This window comes from Lycorma delicatula, chromosome 2 (genome assembly GCF_047948215.1).
Source record: "Lycorma delicatula isolate Av1 chromosome 2, ASM4794821v1, whole genome shotgun sequence".
Lineage (NCBI taxonomy): Eukaryota > Metazoa > Arthropoda > Insecta > Hemiptera > Fulgoridae > Lycorma > Lycorma delicatula.
In genome coordinates, this window is record NC_134456.1 from 37,389,333 (window position 1) to 37,415,298 (window position 25,966).

The window sequence follows — 25,966 nt, forward strand, 5'->3', positions numbered from 1 at the left end:
GAAATTGGTGCTGAAAAAATAAACCATGAAGAAATAAAAAGAAAATAAAGAAAAACAACTTAAAATTACAACAAAAATCAAACAAAAACTTACTAGTATTTTATAGCTCCCTACTGATATTAGAAAAAGTATAGTTTAGAGTAATACTAATTTAGTAATATATACACAAAATAAAAAATAATAAATAAATATGTATCAAATGCTGTCTCATTATGGTAAATGACAATTTAATAACAATGCTTTAATAAATAAGTCATCAAATGTCTTGTCTCAGTCCAGTAAATGGAAATAGCTACTACCGATTTGATAAAATAAATAATGTGAAAAATTAAAAATGTTGTTAGGTTTGAGAAACTACTACAACAGATTTTGTTCCAAAGAAAATAAATATTTTATTTTGCATTTCAGTAGATTTTCTAATATTATTAACTAAAATTCATCTGCAGTATGAGATTTATTGGTAGAATATTTTTTAAACTACTTCATTATTGTACGAGTACATCATGGATTACCAAAACTGGTCGATTTCAAAGATTCACTTTACATTTTGTAGAAGAAATTCCTATTGTAATTCTATCATAAGTTTCTTCCAAATAACTTAAATGAAAGTTTTTAAATAAAAAATTACATTGTTTACTTAGGCAACTCTAAAATATTTTTCATTTTTGAACATAATTATTACTTATTATTGGATTGTTGTAGCATTGAATGATATCATTCCGATATTCAAAGTGTCTTTCGAGCAAATATTTAAGAAAAATAATTGTAGGGAAGTATAGATTAAAAAATAATACATAAATAATAATGAAATGTATTCTCAAATTCAAGAGTGCCTTAACTCACATGCAGGGCAGCTAACATTATTTTTTTCTGGATTACTTTTCTTATTTTTTATCAATGTGCAGATTCCACAGCTCTGCATTACTTGAATGAGAGGTTAAATCCATTAGAGTATTAAAAATTAGATTAGTAAAAGATCTCTTAATCATCTTGATCCATCTTCCAAAAGTAGATGTAATATTATCAATTATTGAATTTTGATGTTTCATTGATTCAGGTGAAATTTTAAATAGAATCTTGAAAGCTCCTCCATTATAATAATGCTAAGATATTATTGAAATGATTTATTTGTCATATAGTATTGTACATTTAATATTCTTTTTAGTAAATTAGACTAGAATAAGACAAAATGTTTACACTGAAATGGTTGAATTTTATTGAGATGACCGCATTTTGCAGAACCTATATACCGATGGCACATTCTGGGAAAGATTTTTATACAGTGGACAATTCTGAATTTCTATTTAACAAGCGACATAGAAAATTTAATCCGTTTTTATTATTCTTTATAAATAGAAAATTTAGTCAATGTAACTGATTTGAGTGTTATTTTCTGCCCTTCCTAGTCACTCTGACTAACATTTGACCCATTTCAGTACCTCCATTCTCAAAAATACTTTTAGAGTGCTAAAAGGAATTTTGAGAATGTTGTTACTCCAAAACACATCAACTACAAATGTTAGTGACAATGCTAGGAAGGGTAGAAAATAACACTCAAATCAATTATGATAATCCTAGCAGAAATATAAAATATTGTAATAATTTTAACCATTGTAATAATAATGGATAGTGAATTATTTCCTTTTAAAAGTTTTTCTTAAAAATATTTTTAAAATAAGGCATAAACCTTAATTTTGTTATATAACACTGTATTTTGAGCGATTGATTTTTAATTTCAATATAAATCTATTACAATTAAAACCATTTAATATTAATATTGTTACTGAAATTCTGTTTACTTTTAAATAGTGTTCAAACAATATTGTTATTTGTTTACCTGCACTATTTTACAGGTTTCAAACTATGAAATGTTACGGTACAATGAATATATTGTATATGGTATGCAAGTTTCATGTAGTAGACAGGTAGTGAATCTAGAAGCGACCTTGACTTATTTTAAAAGTTCACATAAGTGAAAGAAAAATATAATTTAAAATGAAACTAAATACATATTTTTAATATGAAATTAAATCATTAACTTGTTTTTAGTCAAATTTTTAGTCAAAATTTCTTAAATTATTTATGAATTAAAATTCAGTTAGCTCATGCTGTTACATAGCCCTGATTCAACTCCACTTAAGATCTGTTTAATAATCTTTAATTAGATTAGAATGGCCATTACCAGTGGTTATTAGGTTAAACAACCATCAGTGTTTCAGGAATATTTGATCTAAAACTGGTTAACACCAAGTCCTGAGATGTAGTATAATCTCAAAATAATATTGCTGTCTCATTGTTGAAACATTATTATATGTTTATACACGTTGAAACATTATTATCACTATATGTTTTGATATTCAAAACATTTTTGTTTTAAATATATTAATTGTACAAAATTATATATGTTGAAATTTATGAAATAATTATTAAAATTTATTACAGTCTAGTAATAAGTACTGTAAAAACCAAAAACAATGTAAATATTAGTATTAATAAATTATTACATTTTATTACAATTACATTTCACTGTTATTTGTTTGTGTGTATAATTATTAAGTAACAAGAGTTTAAAGCTGCCCTTACTATACTTACATAAAACTATAATAGCATGGTGTAATTACTATTATTATTAATATTAGAAATTTATCTAGACCTCTATCATAAGTAGATAACTTGTTTCCTGGAGGCAGTCAGTGCAACATCCTATTATAAATACCTTAAGAAATGCTTTGTTTTGTGTCTGTTATTAAAATATTACAATAAAATGACTAAAAAAACAAAATTAATTAAATTTTTAAAAGGATTACATCTAATTTAAAAAGACTTTGTGATACATCCAGTTTATTTTACTTTTTCTGATGATTTACTATGTTTTTCATTAAGAATAATTTGAGGGATCAAGTTTATAATTTTTTAAATAACATAAATAAATCTTCTTCTTATGCAGATTAAATTTGGTTAATACATCTCAAATATATTTATTTCATATTGTCTGAAATTGTATGGGTATTTATTTAAAAATTATTTTTTATAATGAACTCAATCAAGTTTCATAAACATAATTAATGTTATTAAACCATGATGAATGTAAGGTATAATTTATGTGGCTACTTAGGCATTTACCTCGACCAATTCTCAAGTAATGACATCAGATTGCTGATTACTACAGTACTTACCATGCGCATAATGATGGTAATTCACTAACCAAATATTGCTTTTCAGCATGTGTCAACCAAGTTTATCTCTTAACTTTAGAAAGCAGTTACTACTGTATAAAAATACATTGTTTTACCTTTATGTTTAGGTTTATATCCCAGTCAGACTTGATATTTTTTCAAATGCTAAAAAATTCATTTGGGTACATGTAATTGAGTGTAGGTATGTAGTTTTATATATATAAATATTTACAGTGCATGATTATTTTCATTGATTTTCTACCATAATTTTCTTCATTATGCTGAATTTATCACAGCTTATTTTGTTTTCAATTATGCATGTATGTTTACATTGTTTTTTATGAAGTTAAAGTGAAGTTGAATACTAGCATGTAATTAAAATTGTTATTAGATTAATATTGAGGTGTAAGTATTAGAAGGGCAACTTGGTTAGAGCTCTTATTACTATGTTATTTTTCAATACATGAATTCTTGAAGAAAATAATGCTACTTCAAATCCCAGGATCATAAACGAAAACAATTTCAAGTATTATAATAAAATTTATATACATGTCTTAAAAATGATACTAATAAAATTATTAAAAAAAAGTGCATAATTTGCAAGTTAAAATAATAAAAAAATATATTCATTGTAACAAACAGATTTAAAAAATGTAGTGATCTGTGTATAGTAATTTTTAATCACTCAACGCATGTTCATTGTTTCGATATTACTTAACAGTTTTATTATGCTACGTTCATAACACATAATTGCTATTGTAATTGTTGTCTGCAGTGAAACATGCTTTTCCTGTGAAATCCGTTTACATAAATGGTAATAGTTTTATGATTGTTCAAGCATGAATTTTAAAGACAGTTCATTATTTACTTGGTTCTGAAGGTTCAAAATTTTGAATATACTAGTTATATGTTAAAAGAAAAGTCAATGTAAAAACAATATATAAACACAGGAAGAATATAGTTGAAATGACAAGAGATAAATGGAATCCCACACCTTCTCTAACATTCAGGAAGACAGAGTTCAGCAAGTTTTACACAATTCACTAAAAAATGCAAATTACTAATGCACTACATAGACAGGCTAATTTTTTCCAGAGTTTTGTTAATTCTGATAATGATAACATCTGGTAAGCGATTGAATCTTATTTGTGATGAAGCTAATTTCCATTTATTTGTTTTTTATAATAATTAAAACTTCTTTTAATGGCTAATGATCTCCCATAAAAACCACAGCACTCAAATATTAGCTGCAACAGTATCCCCCATAATTTAATAGCTATAATTTTCAATCTGGTTAGAAGTTACTCTAATTATTATGAAGATGCTGAAAAGAGCAGATAGATGAACCATCGACAGGGTAACCAGATACCCACAACTGAATAATGATTTAAAGGATGTTATTTGTAAGAAAAAAGATTGTGATGTAATTTTATGCTTTTTAGTACATTTTTTATGTTTAAAAATTAAATTAAAAAATTTATTGTTCATTATGATTTTAAAATTGTTCCCTGAAAATTTTTGAATTATTGATTGTAGTATAAATAATAAAAAGAATGATTTTTAAAAAAACCTGAATTTTGAAAATCTTATTAACTAATCAGATACTTATTTTAATACAAATAGTTCTTTAATAATTAACTTACGAATTCAACTTAAAATTCTTTTTTAAACAGTTTCAGATTTTTAAATAATTAATATCCTACAGTAAAAACAAATTACAAGAGGGGGGTCCACCATCCCACCCCACCCATAATTTTATGGTTCAATCATTTCTGTTTTTATTTTCATTTACTTAAATTAGGTTTACTGTTAGTATTAGGTAAACCTAATCCTTATAACTTATACCACAGTTTTTAAGGGATAAGTGAAAAGATTAATATTTATAAATGTGATCCACTGAATATTTCTATATTTATATTACTTATAATAATTTTTCTAATATTCTTCTTAATAAACTAATGAAATAAAAATTCTTTTCAGTAGTTGAATGGGTACATTAAATAAATAAATAAGCATTAAAACATTAAAAATAGATTATAATTTGTTTAAAATAAATTCTTAATTTAAATTAGAAATACAGAACAACCTCTAATTCATCATGATTGGAGCCATAGGAATGAAATATTATTGAAAAAGATAACTATCTGCGTATATAACTACCATTCAAAATTTCATAGATCAATATATTTTAATAAAAAACTGTGGGAAATTTAGAATGACCGAGTCATTACCCATTTACACTATTCTATAAGATTTCCATTAGTTTAAATCAGCAGTCAATTTTCAAGAAATAGGAAGATAGTTTAAAATTAATCTATTTGTTTAGTAATTAAAGTAATTTGTTTAGTCCTATTATTTTAAACAACTATAAATAATCTATTTTTCTCAGTAATTCTGTTCTATTGGGTAGGAAGAAATAATAATAATTATTATTATAATAGTATAATAAATTATATGTATGTTAATTGTCATAAATGAAAGGATGGCCATGAGATATTAGTCACTTCCAAAAGTGGCATAGCCTGTCTCAAAATTAAATACATCCAGGTTTATAAAAGAAATTGAGCAGTGAAGTGGAAAAATTACATTGCCTTCTTTACTGAGTCAAATATATTATTGTATATCAGCATGCTACACCTCAACAATATGCAATGTAATCAGTACTAAAAACAACAACTTCGCACTATTCATCACCAAACTGGCTACATGAGCATTACCAGCCTTAGAGAAAGCAGATATAGAAATTATATCTATAGTATTATATAATCTTAGTGTTGCTTATATTTGAGATGTTTTCACAAACAAAACAAAAACTGGATAGATAGCACAAAACAATAAATAATTGTATTCCTTTCTATGGTAAACAATGCATTCCGTACTCTTCTTCCAATCTGTCAAATAATAAGTTACCAGTTGTATTTAGAGGGAATAAATCATTCAGTAAGCTGCATATCATATTATTATGAACTTATTTCTGAACAACAGCAATACTTTGGGCCAGTACATGCTCTCATAATATTCAAGTAGAGCTGTAGATTATAATAAAAAATACTGTATGTCTGAATGATTAAAAAAATCTCACTAATTAAGTTTTTTATAAAAAAAAATTATTTCTATGAAAATCTCTAGCTTGTAAATCAGCAGAATGTGAATTTCAATGTAGTATTTTAGACTTCTGTTAAAGCTGTGAATTAGATTAAATTTTTCATTTATATTGTCAAAGTTTTCTCTGATTTTTAACAAATTTTCTTGACTCTAGATTGTAATTGAATAATCTTACATATTGTCTATATTATTCGTATATAGTTAAAAAAGTTATAAAAATTCTTATTTTACATTTTTATGGATATAAAGTTGTATTATTAAGTAAAAATAAATAAATATATTGTACCAGTATATAGTATATAATAAATATACTATATACCAGTATAAGTATATAATAAATATATACCATAAATTTATATATACATATATATAAATTATATATATGTATATATAAATTTATGGTACTTACGTATTAACGCCACCTCAGCTACAGCTTTATTTAAAATTGAGTATTTATTTTATTGAGTCTCTTTATTAATTTTAAGAAATGGTTAAATTATATTTATAAAATAAATATATTAAAATTAATAAAGAGACTGTTTTGAATCTATGTTAAACTCTATATCGGCCCATTTTCCACCGAAATCCGATTGACTACTAGCTGTGGTGGCGTTAATACATAAGTACCAATTTATTTATTTTTTCCAAGATAGAAAAAAATTTAGAGAAAAAATACACAGAATGGAGGGGTTCATATGAATGCAAAAAAGAAAAGAGTGCATGTGCTAAACAGAAGAATAAGAATTCCAGTACAGAAGGAATTAAAATGATATTTATGTGGTCTTCTGTATGTCTGTTTGAAAAAATACATATATACATATATATATATATACATATATATATATATATATATATATATATATATATATATATACATGTATATTTTTTGTATGTAGTAATTTTTGCGGATTTTATATAAAAAAAGTAGTATATATTCTGTAATTATGACAACTTCTTTGAGGGTCTAGGAATGTTTAACTCCTTTCAAGCACTCTAAATATAGAGTAAATCTAATGCAACAAATCCTGTAAACATTTCAGTATTGTACATGTTTATTTGCTATTTGTTTGCAAATATGTGTGAAATTAATAAAATCTTACGGTGTCATAAAATATATAAAGCTTAAAACGAAATCTGGAATTTTATTCTTCCATCAAAACTGAAATTTTGATTAGATTTAATATATATACTATAACATTTAAGGCGATAAAGTCTGACTTTGAAGCCTCAAGAAGTTATAAAAATTATAAAAAACTATTTTCATGGTTTGTTTTAAAGCATGTTCTTTACATTAACTGTTATGCAATACTTAAAATATATAAAACAGGGCCACTTTCCAATTATTAATAAAAAGACATCTGATTTTTACATTTTTAATGTAAGTCAACTTTGAGAATATATTGCTAATGCAATTCAGGTCAAAAAGACTTTTCTTCGGAACAGATAATCTTGCTTATATTTTAGCATGTTAACAAAGTTTCATTCATTTTGATCAATGGATTAGGAGTTTATGAGATTAAAAGAAGAGGGTATTTCTGTTTACAATGGACTATGCAGTTTCATTCTTATCCTAATATTAATAAGAAACCATTGCATAACCGGACGATATTTTGGTGCATTCAGAGAGTTTTCTTTATAAAGAAAATAAAAAATCTGATGTGTATACCACATGACTTCCTTGTACGCCTATTACACTACATATACATATATTGTTTTTTTAAATGAAAAGTACATAAACTTTTATTTTAATTAACTTCTGATATGTTTTAATATATTAGTTTTGTTGTTGTTATTGAATTATTATTTATTGTAAAACTTTTTTAAAATCACAGGTTAATAATTATTAACAAATCAATATATTTAAATTAAACAAAAAAAGTTAAAAAAAGGAGATGAAGTTGGATTTGAACCGATGTGCCTTCCCCTTGTAAGATCTAAATATTTCATTAATTAAAATTTTATTTGGCTATAACTCTGTAGCCAATGAAAATAAGTACCATTCATTTATGATATATCGTTGAAAAGCTCTCAATGAGGGCTTATTAATCGTTTTTGAGTTACACGAGATACATACGTACGTATGTACAGACGTCACGCCGACACTAGTAAAAATGAATTCAGAGATGGACAAAATGAATATTTCCGGTGAAATCTGATATTTCAATAATCAATAAATCAATAATCAATAATCAATTCAAAAAAACCAATATTTTTTGCGATCACAGTACTTCCTTTACTTCGTACAAGGAGTAAAAACAGTTAAAAAATGTTGCATCACAAAAGCTGTGCTTATAAAAATTGATCTATCACAAAGTAAAGTCAGGTTCGTCGTGTTCATGTACACAGTGCTAAATATGATGGACATAATTAGGTTATAACAATTTTAATCAAGTTCTTAATATTTTATTATTCATGATTGAATTTTTGTAGATCTGAAAAATGTTGGATAGTACTCGTATTGTAGTTATTTAAAAAAATATCTAATAGTAATCTTACCGCTAGATATTAAAAGAAAAAAATTAACATTAAAAAATAAAACGTACGTGTAATATTAAACTTACCTGAATAAGTGACGTGAACGAAATTTCATTTTTAAATAGTAGGTTGGGATGGCAAATTATACAAAAATAAAATCTAACTATAAGAAAATAATAATAATTTATTTTATAAGTTAAAATTTTAATTAAGCATCTTTTTACTAAAGCTGTATTTAATTATTCTTTGAGTAAATAATATATTATTTCCTTGTACGAAGTAAATAAAGGAAGTATTGTGATCGCGAAAATTTAGGTTTTCAAATTTCAACGGAAATATCCATTTTGACCATCCCTGAATCCATTTTGATTAGTTTCGGCGTGACGTCTGTACGTACATAGTATCTCGCATAGCTCAAAAACGATTAGCCGTAGAATGTTGAAATTTGGGATTTAGGACAAAATCTAGATTTATGTAAAATCTAGTGGTGCACTTTCCATTTTGATTGCAATCGACTGAAACAAAAGTGTCCAAAAAAGCCCAAATTCCAAATGAATTTAGATTTTGGACTTATTCTTAATTGCAGTAATAAGCCCTTATTGAGAGCTTTTCAACGATATATCATAAGTGATACTTATTTTCATTGGTTACACAGTTATAGCCAAATAAAATACATCCTTTTCAAAGAAATTCATATTTATTCCTAGCGAACAAGTGCTGCCTACGAACAATTTATACACCTAATTCCTCTTGAATTCTGCTCTAAATTTTGTCAATAGTTGATAGTTATTCACTACGCAATTTGTGCAAATATTGCCAGTATTAAAACTAACAAAAAGCAAAAAAAGATTATTCCTATTTATCTTAGTTCTGCATGGAATAAAATAAGCTATATGTTACTTTATACTTTACATTTAGGACTCGTAGGACACAAGGTTTCTTGATTCAATCTATAGCAGCAAAAACAGTTGTTCTGACAAAACATTATTAATAAATAAAATTTAAAATGTTAACATGTAATTCTATCAAAAAAATTCAATGAGACATTCTAATAAAAAAGAAAAATGTAGGCTTTTTAATATTTTCATGACATCACTCTCTAGCAAACAGCGTTATAATTAAAGAAACATTAAGATTTGTAGCATTACATTATTTAGTGTCACTGTAACAGGAATAAATAGAGTCTGCGCAAACAATTAAAAACAGAGAAAATAATTACTATTACTATACTCCACTTTTTGCAAAATTGTGTCACAGACTTGAGATGTAGGCTTTAACGTTGTGTTATATAAACAAAATTTACTGCTCTAGTTAAATCTCAACGGGAAGCAATTTTCAGCTAGGCTTTATTGTCAAGAAATCAAAAACAATACGTACTGAATTAGAACACAAAATTGCCACTGCTGTATGTAATCACTAAAGCAAAACACTGTCAACGTTACAAAACTAATAATTACGTAGAAATTTTTCTGATTGGTATCCTTAGTGCACTTGTAAGAAATAATAATTTTGAAAGATAAATCAATATAATAAATTGGAAAACATGAGAGGGTTATTTTTAAGTCGCTTTCAATTACAAGAGAATTGATAAGTTTGCTTCAATTAAGATAGAAATTCATTAAGACAAATTTTATTCAGTCAAATTTGGCATAATAAAAAAAAAAAGACGTAAAGAATTCTACTTTTATTTTTTAAGGAATTAGAAATTTAGAAAATAGATTTAAAACAAAACTGAATTTAAAAACTGCACTAAAAAAAAAACTACAACGCTAACTACTCTTAATTTGGAACACACTTCAAAAAATTTAAATAAATTAAATAATTAAATATGAAGCGTCCGCTTCAGGTCACAGTTTGCAGCATATACCTGCCGTATTTTGATTGGAAGGAGGATGACATAGCGCGATTAATTTCTGAGCTTCCCCCACCTGTCTTACTGGTGGGTGATTTTAATGCTCATAATTCTCTTTGGGGATCGGATCGAGTAGATCCCCGCGGAAGAGTATTGGAAAGGTTGCTGATGAATTCTGAACTTATTCTTTTAAACGACGGGTCAGGAACCTTTTTCAATGCCAGAGATGGATCGACGTCCTGTATAGATCTTGCACTTATTAAGCGGATCAATAGCACCGAGGTACAGCTTCCATGATTTAGACGATTTGCATGGAAGCGATCATTTCCCGGTGCAAATTGTAACTGATGCTACAAGAAAAATATATCCCATCTCTAAAAGATGGTTGTTTGAAAAGGCAGATTGGACGAGCTTCACAGCTAGAACGATACTCCCTGAAACAACTGGAGTTATCGGGGACGATGTCGACGCTATAAAAAATGCGATACTTGAGTCCGCATCTAGATTTATTCCCAAAACATCTGGGAAACTTACGAAGAAACCCGTTCCATGGTGGAACGATGAATAAGTGAAGCTATAAAAAGAAAGAAAAGGGCGTATAACGACTTTAAGAAACGTCCTACCACAGAGAATCTTATTGCCTTTAAAAAATACAGGGCGTATGCAAAAAGTCTCATGATAGACTCGAAGAAACGATCCTGGCAGCAATACATGTCATCCATTGAGAGAAGTACTACTGCATCAGACGTTTGGAGGAAAGTGAAGGCGATTTGTGGGCGTAAAAATTTTGTTCCCATAATTAGCCTTCAAGATGAAGATGAAATTAAAGACACTTCAAACGAAATTGCAAAGCTATTATCCAATCACTTCGAAAATGGCAGCAAAACGGCCAACTACGAAGATTTTCGGGCGAAAAACGAAGAACTTGAAGGTCTACTAAACTTCAGAACTGAGTATAATTACTCATATAATGTACCATTGAAAATGGAAGAATTCGTGAAAGCGTTGGAGAAAGCAGGCAACACAGCTGCTGGTCCGGATGAAATCCATTATAATATGATCAGGCAGCTGAATACCACTGCAAAACGCAGATTATCAGAACTGTAGAATGAAATATGGTGGGTTGGAATGTATCCGCAGCAGTGGAAAAGAGCACATGTTGTTCCAGTAGCGAAGAAAAATAAAAATTTAACAGATTCCTATAGCTATCGTCCTATTTCTCTGACGGGCGCTATGGGAAAAATACTCGAAAAAATGATTAATAATCGACTCGTCTGGGTTTTAGAAAAAGAAAACCTGATATCACCATATCAAGCAGGTTTTCGGCAATACCATTCTACCAGAGATCAAATGATCAACTTAGAGAATATTATATACAACAGCTTTATCACAAGGAAGCATTGTGTCGGAGTTTTCTTTGATCTGCAGAAGGCTTTCGATATGACCTGGCGACATGGAGTAATGCTCCAGATACATGAATGGGGCATTCATGTCAATCTGCCAGTCTTACTGAGCAACTATATGAATGACCGTACTTTCCAAGTACGCGTCAACAATGAATATTCATCTGTAAAAATCTTGGAAAATGACATACCACAAGGTTCACCGCTGAGCGGTACCTTGTTTACCATCGCCATTAATAAATTGATATTAGCCATTCCAGTAGAAATCAGCAAAAGCGTCTATGTTGATGATCTGACAATTGTGTATGCCAGTAACAAGACTGCTATGGTGAAATACAGATTGCAGCGGGCGATTGACGCCTTAAACGAAGTTGCGAGGAATAATGGATTCCAATTTTCATCAGAAAAAATGTGCTGTGTACACTTCTGTAGGAAGAGAATTCCTCACCAAAGTCCTACCTTGAGAATTGGCAATGATCCAATACAATATAAAGACAATGTGAGATTTTTAGGACTGGTATTGGATAAATCCCTTACGTGGGGATTACATATACAGGACTTGAGTGATAGATGCAAAAAAGCCCTAAACATTATAAAATGTTTATTAAACATCAATTGGGGCTCAGATAAAGAAATTTTATTGAGATTGTATAAGGCATTGGTTCAATCAAAGCTAGACTACGGATGTATTGTATATTCATCCGCTAGGAAGTCGCATTTAAGAAAGTTAGACGTAATTCACAATAGCGGAATAAGATATGCAACAGGTGCTTTCCGCACAAGTCCGGCGGCTAGTCTAATGTCTGAAGCCGGAATAATTCCACTACATTATAGAAGAGAGATCCTGTTACTAAGATACGCAGCAAATATATGGGCTTTTCCTGCCCATATAAATAATAAACTTTTCATAAATCATCCTATGGCTGCAGTATATGAACATCGTGTTACCTATTTCAGACCAGCTGGAATTAGGTACCACAAATTAAGAAATAAACACGAAATTGCTATTCCTGAGACACTAGCAATTTCCACAAGAGAAATACCGCCATGGCTCTTGCCAGCGGTAAATACAAGGTTGGATCTCTCTCAGGGAGAAATAAAAAGGAAGCTAGCAGTGATCATCCAACGGGAATTTTTAGCAACCGTCAGTAGTTACGAAGAACATATTAGCATTTATACTGACGGTTCTAAAACCGAACATGGTGTTGGATGCTCCATATATGTTTTATTTATGGAGTTTTATATATTTTATGTTTTATGGAGTTTTATAAGTGGAGAAGCCCACTTTTGGAAACTGCCAGACATGGCCAGTGTCTACACGGCAGAACTTACTGCAATTCAGCAAGCTATTCGCTACACTGAACACTATTGCAAAGAGAGAGTGCTAATATGTTCCGATTCTTTAAGTGCACTTGCTGCAATTCGGAACAAAAACATTAAGGATGTCCTAACTGCAAACATCCTGTCCATTTTGTACGTTCTTAACCAACGAGGACAGCGATGCTTATTTGTATGGACTCCAGGGCATGCTGGTGTTACAGGTAATGAAATCGCAGACGAAGCTGCCAGAAAGGCAACAGTCTGCGATGATTTGGATGCATTTCCTGTAAGAGTGGCAGATGCTAAAAACCGTCTAACTAACATAGTAAGAAACAAATGGAGTACTGATTGGAGGAGTTTAAATACAAAATTAAACTCAGTGAAAACTTCTCCATATAAATGGAAAAGCGACATTAAGTTGACTCGCCGTGAACAAGTAGCTGTGACCAGACAGAATCGGTCACACGCGATTAACAAATTCATATTTGTTAACCGGCGAAGGGAGACCAATGAACGGTGTCTGTAATAAAACACAATTAAGCATCTAGTAGAAGAGTGTACAATATATAAGGACCTCAGAAAGAGGTTCCGTCCGGCTCTTTTAATTTAATCAGATCCCCTCTAATATAATAAATGTAAATAATAAACCCAGAATTTGTATATTTCGTCCATCCAAGAAAATACAAATTTTGACGGCAGTCAATTTTATAACACAAGACATTAGTTTTGACACCAGTGGTCAGACAATTTTCAGGCAGTTTATACATTTACTTATTAGGGGTTGAATGCTGATATGATCTTAATAATGTTTCTATGCGAGTTGTAAGAAATATATGCCCTAAAACTTTTGGTAAAATTTTAGATCATTATTTTATTTGGGGTTGAAATCTGTCAACTAGAAAATAAGCTAATAACAAAGGAAAAAATCTTTGTTTCAAAATTACTTTCTTCGTTTGGATGGCTGCAAGTTATTTTATTTACATTTTTTTTTTTTTTTTAAATAAAGTGATAAAATCTCTCAATTTTTTTTTCAAAAAGTGATATCAATCCTTTCTAATTACTAGTTGGGTAAATATTCTTTTGTTGTTTTTTATTTTAAAGAACTATTCATATTTTTTACACATTACGCATATGTGATAATGAAAGAAAAAAATATTTTATTCTATATGTAATAATGATGTTTGGATCTTTTATTAAAAAACAGTGGTTTGTTAATGATCCTTATAGTTTAATTAAATTGCAATTATAAAATTTATGTACCTGTGATATCCAATTCCACCAAAGTGATCGCTCCCAATTATACTCAAAGCCGAGAAACAACTGTTTTGATCCAATAATCCTGAGAACTCGTCTTCCACATCTTGTGCTTCTTGTTGCTTCCACAGAAGCTCCTTTTAAATCTATTTCTTCCATGCTTGCTGCACTTCCTGCACCTAAAAAATTGAATACTGTTGGTTAATGTTTTGAAATCTTAAATTACTGAGAAGTTTTGCAGGAATAAAGTATGTTTCCTAAGTTTTTACTATGAGTGTATTGTGAATAATTTGGCTGAATAGCTTTTTCTTCAACTGCTCAATTTTTTGAAAACCCTAGATGATAGAATAGAAAGGGCAATAAGACAAGACTGGTAATTTTATAGCTGTAAAGCTAATAAAAACTGAAAGTTTTGTTATTAAACTAAAATTCATCATCATAAAATAGCTGATTCTCTAATACACATCTATTGACTGAGAAGCTGTGTAAATTTTAACTAAGTAATATTTCAGGAAATCAATATTTCACTCATTATATGACTATAATTATATGTCATATAATTCATTATATGACTATAGTATGTGTTTTGAAGAAGTAAGTTTCCTCACATTCCTACAAATCATTTCATAAGTCAAAATCCTATTACACAAAAGAGATCACTTCAGATATTTCATCTTTTTCCTCAATGATTTGTTTACTTTCACTATGCTCTAGGTGGTTTATAATGTTGATCCATTATAAGATAGAGGTGTAACAATCTCGTTGTAAATACTTTTATAAGACTGATTATCTCTTATTCTCTTATTTCTTAATCTCTTATTTATCTCATAGAATAACCATATTTCTTAGGAGTAAAAAACTACCTATGATTTTAGGGCTAGTGTATCTCACCATGGTAGCTAGATTTGAGAGAGAGAGAGAGAGAGAGAGAGAGAGAGAGAGAGTGAGAGAGAGAGAGAGAGAGAGAGAGTGAGAGAGAGAGAGAGAGAGAGAGAGAGAGAGAGAGAGAGAGAGGGGGGGGGAGATAATGATGGCAAAAATTAATCCATCTGTGCTTAATGACACATATAATAAGTTGTTTGTTTATCAATGTCTTTAAAATTAACATTCACTTCATTCATATTAAAGATTATCAAGATTTTATTCTGGCTAAAATCACTTTAAAAAAGGATACTTTATCTTACAGCAATCCAATATTTGCTAATTTCTTCAAAATATATATAATTAATTGTAAAATACTCAGCACCTTCCTCTTCACTTAAAACTGTTTTCTTGAATTTATCAGTAATTTTTAATTCATGAAACATATTTGTTACATCTTTGTTTGCTGGCAATGCATATTTTTTCAAGATACTAATGAATTTTTTTTTGAACTGAAAAAATTCTGTGTGATTATGTATAAGCAGCCTCAGATTGCTGGTATTAATTGGGTAGAAAAGTAGAGGACATTCAGCTGGGGACTCATTTCAAGGGGTTTGGTGAAGATATTTTCATTATGTAATACTACAAGGACATATATAAACATATTTTTATTACAACAGTGTAATCTTTATAAAATTTTCTTTTAGCTAATGCTTTTATTCTTTTGATTCACTTTGTCACTGAAAGTGAATAATTCCATATCTTAGCGTTCTTTTATCTTTATCACTAACTGTCATGGATAATCATACACATAATATATATATAAATTTTACCTGGAAAAATAAACATTTTGTTGGCTAGTAATGTGACCGTTCTCTTTTTCCATTGTGGAAGTACTAATCCTTTTAATACAAACACGGAACCACTTCTATCTATGACTTCTCCAGATGAGGGCCCTGTGAAAACAGTAGTTTTCTTATATACAAAATGTTCATTCATGTTTCTCATACATTACTGTTACTTATTTTAAAATAAAAAAAAATCTTAAACTATGTAGTATACTGTAGCCAAAATCAAAAGAGTTTGACAGTATTTATAGTTAAATACAAATAATCTGTGCAAAACAATTTTTGAAAGGAATTGGAAAACAGGTAATCCTCCAAAATTTGTTTAGAAAAAATTTTACTTAAAATCTAAATTTAGATAGCCATTTCAAGCGTTAAACAATCATCATCTGTAAACACCAAGGAAAAAATATACATTTTACATATGTTAAAAAAGTAAATAAATTAATAAAAGAATTAAAACAAAAATAATAAACAGTTAAGAATGTTTTTAGAATAAAAAAAATACAAATAATAATTATTGTCATTCTGGGAAATCCCAGAATAGAAAGCATAAATTTAGTTTTAAAATATCTAAACTATTTAAACCTCCAATATGAAATTGCTCACCACAACTTAGTTACACACCTCTTTGATATTTAGGCTTGATAGAAATTATATCAAGAAAGATAAAGTTGGTATGAATCTTAATCCAATCAAAGAGATCTCTTCCAATGAGCAAAATATTAACAGTTGGGACACTCAGGATGAAGTGAAGGGTAGAACAGCTTAGTGCTCTTATGATTGAAAACTCTCACAAAACGATTTTTAACAAATTTATCATTCAAACAGACTATCAGGTGTATATTGTTGTCCAATAATGAAGTTCCTATTTCACTACTGATAAAATAAGTTTTCTGGCTCAAAGAAATTGATTGACCATTGCTAGGTTCATCCTCAATATTCCTTTTACCATGTTTTGATGGATGAAATTTTATTCGTATAATCCCATCTAGTCACATAATATCGATCAACAGTTTCATTATGATAAAAGATCTTTAGATGTTGATGAATGTCACATCAGCTTTTACTTTTTCTGTTGAAAATCGTATCATTGCAAATTGTTTTACAGATTGATATAGCAGGTGTATTCGGCTCCATAACATTGGCAACTGACAGAAAATGAGAGGACATGGGTCGACAAGTTTTGGAATGTTAATAATAGGAAATGAAACTACAAGATAGCAGCACCTGCTACTTTGTGCGACATTTTGTTCCCATGTTATGTTTCAGTGTGCATTACATTTTAGTCATCCCTTGTATATATACATATATATATATATATATATATATATATATATATACATACAATACAAATTTATATTGTTATATATGTATATGTATATATATATATATATATATATTTTTTGTTATATAAAATAACAGTAATAACAACAGTAATTTTGATAAATGATGAATTTTAGAGTTAATTATTATATAATTATTGTCGAGTAACATTATTATTAGATGATATTCCTAGACTGTCCCAAAGAAATTCAATAAAAGGTGCTTTAGATCATCCTCATTTTCATAAAGCATCAAAAATATGTTTTTATATTGACAGATAAGTCAATTTTATTTTCTACAATCTCTTTGTTTTTATAAACTTTGAATAGATCCAATCCTATAAGCTTATTTTTGTATAAATTGCAATTCAGCATAGGCTACTGTTTTCTGAGGTAAATTACCACCATAATTATTATTATTTCTCACTTGTATTTACATTTTAAGAAACGTTATCCAGAATTACTTTTCAGCCAAAATCTATAATTAACACAATTACACTTTCAAATTTGATTTCATGTAAAAGATTCATAAATTTTATATGCTGGATTCATGTCCTAAGAAAAAGAAGAATTTATGTAAAATAGCTTTAAAATTTAAACTGTTAAAAAGCATAATTTTTAATAACAGATTAAAAAAATTATGTATACACACCCCAACTGAGTTTTGTACATTAGAGATTTTTTAATTTTTGTAATAATTATGACTGTTGGTAAAACAGTTCCTGAGATAAACCAACACAGATTTATACATACAAAATATTATATCCTTCTGGTGTAGGACTTCAAATTGTCAAGAAATACAAAATTTTGCATTCTGGGGAGTTATTATTTGTTTTACCAGTAGCAATAGTTTTCCTTATTTGTCGTAACTGCCTGAAAAGTAAAAATGGGTACTACTTATATCCTTAATAGAAGAAGTAAAATAATAAGTTATCTGCTTTAGTGAATGACATTATATTTTATTTATATTCTTCAATAGAAACTGTTTCTTAAATTAAATTACCTATATAAAATCGAATGATATGACGTAAATCTGGATCAATACCCAATCTGGCACGTCTTGATACATCTTCATAACCAATCTTTTGCAGAAAATCATCCTGTATTGACAATGGTGTCTCTGTTAAACTTAAACGCCGTCCTTCACCACCACCAAACTGAAAGAAAAAGATTTTTATTAATGTAAGAGTATTTTCCTATTAAAAATTGTACTTAATTCTTCTCTTAGAATAAAGTAGTAGAATAATTATCATAAATCATGATAACTATTATTCCAAAAGGACACTCAGAAATGATTATGAGCCTTCTCTTCGATGAGTGAGCAGTGTCACTGAAGACAAACACAGGAATAAAACATAACATATATGAAATAATTATACCCGTGTTATTTAATTACATTTCCTTTCCTATTTATATAAGACAACATAAACTTAACAAAAAATAATTGATTATAATAATTTTTTTTCTCATTTGAATTTTGTCTTTGTGAGATTAATACCAAATTTATTGTATGGTAAATTGTGACTAACTTATAGTTCTAATTTGATATTGACATAAAAAAATCATATTTTTAAGAATTAACTGAAAAAATGTATTTATAAAAAATATATATTATAAATCATTCTATTGTATATTTCATTTGTTTATGTTACATTTTTTAGTTTTATTTTTCAGTTTAATAGTGTACAGGCCTTTCAACTGAAGGCTTAGGGTTCAAATCCCGGTCAGGTATGTCATTTTTCATACGCTACAAAATTTCATTTCCATATCCCACAGACAAGCTCAAGTTTATGTGGTGATATCATCAGCCAAAAAAACAAACAAAAAAAATATTGCATGAAAAAACTGTTTAAAAGTAATGAAAGAAGAAACCTATATTTTAAAAGTTTGAAAGAAGAAAAAAATTATGGAAAGAAACTTAAAAGAGATTGCTACTGAGTTAAAGCTAAGATTCTGTGGAATGTGTATTTTTTATTCAAGTTTTCTAATTCTTTGAAGTTTCACAAGATAATACTTAAGATTATAAATATTTAATAAGAACAGAACAAAAATGTCAGAATGATATTTGTATATCATATTTGTTTAATGTAAATGATATTTATCTGAAGAAGATATAACACTATGTTATATCAATGGAGTACGAAGGATTGATTATGAAAAAATAATTTTTTTAAATCTTTTATTTGTATATTTAGATTATATAATTTTCCTTCCAAAAATGTTCTCTATATGGCTTAAACTTATAGCAAGACCAATTGAGGAACCTCTCTACAAAAATAAAATCATCAAAATTGTTCATTTGGTGGAAGGGTATGAGAATTTGAGAATACATAAAAAAGTTGTCGTTAAATTGAAAACCTTCTTTTTTTGAAGTTGGTTAAGAAGTAATAATGTAGCTATTCTTCATATTTTTTGTGACGTTATTTTATTCACTTAGATATGATTTTAAGAGCTTATACACTTTCTACTAGTAGAATAGCAATTATATAATCTATACTTTTTAGCAGCAACTTGAATGACTTTTAACATGGTGTAAAAACCCTGCAGTTAAGTACTGTAAATTTCTATTAAATTGTATGTTTATCCATATGTTAAAAAACAGTAGTAAAAATAATTTAACAACCAGATGAATTTATCAGTTTTATTAATTTTAAAAATAAATAATAATTGTTAAGATTTTAAAGTATTCATACACAAAATTATACATATATTTTTTTTATAAAACTGTCAGTGATGAACCAAACCAAATTCAGTAGTTGTAATTGAAGATGGTGGTAAAGATGATTGAAAATATTTTGAAGTAAGTTATTACTTGTTAATTGTAAATTTAATGTCGTAAAAGTTTATTTTTCTAAATTAATGTTGTCACCAACTGTCATGGATAAAAAAATGTATATACATAATTTGTTTCTTTAAGATAATCTTCCTTATTACAAGTGATAAAATTAAAATTTTTAAAAACCCATGAAGCCGTTTTGAAGAAATATACCTAATGCAGCGCCCCCCTGGCAGCTTATAACCATCAAACTAATCTAAGAACTTGCTCTGAGGTGATACCTGTTAGGTAGTGTAAGAAACCACATCAAAATGGGCCCAGCCATTTTAGAGAAACACATCTACTGCATAATAACCTATAATTTTATGACCTATAACCATAAAACATGTCTAAGAACCTGTTCTGAAGTGATACCTATGTAACGCAAAAACCACATCGAAATTGGTCCAGTAGTTTTTGAGGAAAATGGTAACACACATGCACACAGCCTCTTACCCCAAATGAATATACCGTCTCCATTTCTGTCATGGGTTAAAAGACAAAAGCAAAATATAATCTAAGAATTAAAAGCTAAAACTTTAAAAAGTTAGTAAATATTAATCTCTAACTGTTACTACTCAGTAAAATATTTAGTATTTTATATCTGCCAAAATCCTGTAATTTTAAGAAAATAAATAACAATAATATCAAACAAAATAAAAATAGTTTTTTTTAAAAATTACTCCCGTAGATCCAGAAATACAAAATTTTTTTAATAAAAATTAATTTTAAAAAGTAATATCATTGAACTGTAACCTTTTCTTATGCTTAAATTAGGATTTGTTTGGTTCTAAATAAATTCTCCAGAGTTAATTCAAAGATCAAGGATAACATAAGTTCTTAAGTCTACATAACAAATCACTATGGTACAAAAAAGACTGCATCCTGTCCATGCTATACAGTGAAATTTTTGTCATTGACTGTTATATTTTCTTCCAAATATTAATTTTCAACAATTTACAAAATTACATATTTAACTTTTAATTTAGCAGTCAATTTCATTTTCCTGATTTTTTTTTTAAAATAAAACTTTCTGGCGATCAGTTCTTAAAAAAGAAATTCATACTTAATAAAAAGGAATTCAATTTTCTCTATGACATAATAATATTAATGTTTATATATAAATTATATGCACTATTAATAATTTCTTATAATTTTTATTTTATGCCACATAAACACTAAGTCACTGATGTCTACGCTGGAGTGAATCATTGTGTATTTTTGCATACTCTAGCCACATCAAACCCAGGATCTTTAGTATAGCAGGCAACACACCACTGCCATTTCTAGAGATGTGCTATTAATAATTTTTTTTTAATATCATTTATTGAGTGTTAATGCATTTTAAATTATGTAAATATGTATAATGTTGAAATATTTTTAATTTTTTTTGTTATTATTATTAAAAAGTTAAATAATATACAATACCTTTTAAAAGTAATATTTTATTACTAAATATTTCTTTAATGTAACACTCTTTAACATTTATTGTGATCATACCTTATCAGTTATCAACACATTCATTGTTAACAGTTTGATAATTCAAAAAATTATTTAATGTGAAACTAAACATTACTATATTAGAAGTAATTTATTTTGTATTTATAACTGTTTTTCTACTTTAACAAGAAACTAAGAAAGATTTTTTTTAGTAATAATACATTTTTTTATGAATAGGTGTGATTTGTGTCTATGTAAGTTTTTTATCTTGATGAAAGATACTGCTGCTATATAGTTACTTCAAACTAACATAAAATCAGATACTGGTAAAAAAAAAAAAAAATTGTGTATTGTTATATACTATGTAAAAAAAACTTTCTGCTAAAACACTTTAATTTAATATTTACCCGTATGTTATTTGAAGAAGCCGTTTTTCTCCCACTTCTTATGAAACTGATTAACTTAAAACTACTAATGGAAGTAAACTGAATATAGATATATTTTATTACTGATTACCATTGATGCTTTAAATTACTATTATTTGTGAATGACTATAATATATCCACTAAAACTATTCCAGTTGTTGATCAAATTGCATTCACTCATCTGGTTGAAAGCCAACAACTACAGGTTTCATCTACACAGTAACGAGGCCACACATAGCAACTGAACCATCTCATCTTTGATTATATTCAGTAACTGAATTAGCTTGACCTGTTTTATTAATAATAATTATTATTATTATTTCTTTTATTCCTATGAAATCATATTTCTAAATATACAAGCTACATTAAGATCACTGGTTACTACTATGCTATTGAAAAACATTAAAAAATAATTTTAACAATTAAGAATAGTTTATTTTGTGGCAATTAAAACATTTTTTCTTATATCTGTTTTATGTTCATGATACTATGAAAACTATAATAAATGTGCCATCCAGAGGTATTTAACAGATATGCTAAAAATACTTCTTTCTTGGTCGGTTCACATTTCAATATAGACATACAGAGTATACTTAAGCTGAAACAACACACATGTAGAATGTATATTAAAACACTTACTTAGTAAAAAGTAGTGCTGTAAGATGCAATCTATCCAGCTATATATATATATATATATATTAATCAAAGCCAAGTATCTCTTACTTAACTGCTACAATATTTACAGAACCATTGTTCTTGAAAGGTTGAAATTTCATAACTTAAGTTCTCCTGAAAATACTAAGAAAGATTTTTGAACAGTTTAATGCCTAAGAGAATTAAAAGAGGCATAAATCCCTGCAAGAAGATAAAATCACTCGCTCTGTCACATTTCAAAATAAGTCTATTGACTTCCTCATATTTAAAAATGTTAGAGGGTATTAGTAAAACAACAATTGCTTTATCTTTTTAGCAATTTTGATAAAAGAAAACCATAGGTATAGTAGTAATACATGATAGATGCTACAAATAGACAGACTCCTTAGTTGAAATCAATCTAGGACCAAATTTTCATGAAAATTTGACTTAACACTCATTCTAGATAATTTTTTTTAAATGCAAAGTGTATAAATCTGATAAAATTATGTCTAAAATAGAACTTGCAGTGTTATTTGCCATAAACAACAGATAAAGCTCAGAAATTTAATATTCTAAGAATTTTATGGACTCTTACTATGTTTTATAATATTTCTAGAATTTTCTGTAAAAAAATTGTTATAAAAAATCTAAGAGTTTATTAATCTTAACACATTGATTATGGAATCGATAAATATCAATAATTTTATGATTCTTGATTGGAATTATCATTTATGAGTAAGCTTTTATATTATTTTTAGTTCACTTCTTCAACTGTCCAAGTGAAAACAAGTGAAAATCTGAATATAAGATTTAGCACATCATTCCACACCATTCACTTCTAAAAACGGTTAAGTTTTTTTAAAGCTTAATCTATGTTAAACTTAACGAAGTTGTATAGTTACAAAAATTAAAAAATTCTAATTGAAGAATTTAATGCTTAAATGGCAAAATTATGTAATTCATATCAAATTGAATTGTCAAATTTAAAAAAAAATTGTTTATACGAGAAATTGCTAATTAAAAACCTTCGATTATCAATAAACATTGCCAGATGGTAAAATGGTTAGCAAGCTGGTTTCTAGATCAGTTGATCTTTGGCAACATTGCTAATAAGGGGTCAGCATTTATTTCACTTATCCATCTGATCTTCCTCATTATAATACATGTGAGGCACATCTGAGGAATAGTAACAAAAGTAAAAAACTATGAACGGCCAAGACGCTACTGCTTGGCTGATCTTTGTGGCAGAATGGTAACGTCTCAGTCTTTCATCTAGAGATCCTGGTCAGGCATGGCATTTTTCATACACTATAAAATTCCATTTTCCATTACCCACCCACAAGCTTCAAGCTTATGTATGTGGCAAGATCATCAAGCAAAAAAAAAAAAAAAAAAAAAAAAAAAAATTACTACTTACTCAGTTGCATTTCCTGTGAAAAAAAAACATATTGATTTTCTAATTTATAACTTTTAGATTTGAACTAGAAAGAAAATGATCAAAAACAGGTCGACCTAATATCAAATTTTGTCAGTATATACACTGATCTTAACATTTAGCTTCAGAGATTTTAATTTTTAATTCCTGGAACATTTAATATTTATTTTCTTACATAAATTAAAAAATATTCTGCTATGCAAACTGACTGGAGCTGTTAATTCGTGTTAATAAAATTAATTGTTAAAAAGCAGAGATCAAAGATTTAACAAAAATGTGAAATCTAGAAAAACATAATGAAAGAAAAAGAGAGAGTAAAAGAGTGTGTAGAAAAAACTCCACCATGAAATAGTAACATAATTATCTACACTAGTGTTAAGGATGTGCGTACCTATTTACCGATCATTTATTATCCATCTGCTTAGTAAGTCTTTCATAAAAAACATTTTTTTCTGCATTACTGTATGTATTACTTTATATTTTACAACTGTTTTTATTCATCCAATCTTTTGAATTTTCTCTCAACCAACCAAATTTAATTTAGCAATGGAAACATATTAAGAGACAAAAAGAACGGACAAATTTTTATAAATATATATTTTCTCCTACTTCCTCAGAACGTTTTTTGTTCAATACCTTCGAAAAGAGCATCGATAAAGTCCGGAATCCATTAATACCAAAACTATAATTTATTTTTTTATTAAAAATAATGTATTCATTTATAAATTTAATAGCAATTAATGCGATTATATATTTAAAAAAGCTGACAATGCAGTTGTAGGACTTTCCCGTCACGCGGTTAAAACCGTGTTCCGGGAAATTCTTATGTATTGTTTCTGATGAATGGTTTACACACACAACTTAATTTCAAATATTTATCATTTTATTTAAATATAAAATTTTTTCGTTTATTTAATTCAATGATTCTAACTAAACCGCGCGCGCATACCGTATTTACTGTATTTAATTAGCGCGGGTTAGAGTACTAGCGGCTACTAGGTACTAGCGGCGACGGTCAACACTAACTAAAATAATCTAATTGCATGACTTACAAGAACAAATTTCTCTTGTACGGTCGGCAGACAGGGGTAGCTGCAAGGCTTAACGCACGAGGTACCGAGTCGATCCAGTTCGAGACCCAGCTAGAGCGAGTTACTTTTTTTACACCTTATTTAAATATTATCCACTTATTTAATTCTACCGCTCACTTGCGACGTCACAACATAGCAGACGACTACAACAGCATTTTTTGGGGTGGGGGTGCGATTTTTCATAAAATATTTTTTGCAAATATTATTTTTTAATTATTAACAAATGTGCCTAAGAAAAATATGACCTTAGTTACGCGAACTCTCGAGATACTGATGGTGGAGCTTGTTCTACAACCTCACCTCCTTGACCTTTTAACTTGAAACTTTAATGGCATCAATGCCCCATATATAGAAGTAATCTGACTAAGTTTGGTCAAAATCAATTCAGTAGTTCTGGAGATAAAATGTGGTTTAGAGGCAAACACCGAACACACGTACATACGAACATTAACATCCGGAAATTTACGTCCGGTTTTTTGGGTTCCTTAGGTGTCAAAACGTTAAGATC

At 28.1% G+C, this 25,966-nt stretch overlaps 1 protein-coding gene across 2 annotated transcripts in view; it reads right to left on the reverse strand.

Annotated features, from left to right (window-relative positions):
• The window catches only part of Phlpp (PH domain leucine-rich repeat protein phosphatase), a 163,759-nt gene that overhangs the window by 114,594 nt on the left and 23,199 nt on the right, over positions 1-25,966 (reverse strand). For both annotated transcript variants that reach the window (XM_075358709.1, XM_075358708.1), the window contains exons 2-4: positions 18,620-18,773; positions 16,280-16,402; positions 14,592-14,764 (exon numbers count right to left, since the gene is read on the reverse strand). In XM_075358709.1, coding sequence (XP_075214824.1) covers positions 14,592-14,764; positions 16,280-16,402; positions 18,620-18,773 — 450 coding nt within the window. The remainder of the gene's footprint in view (positions 1-14,591; positions 14,765-16,279; positions 16,403-18,619; positions 18,774-25,966) is intronic.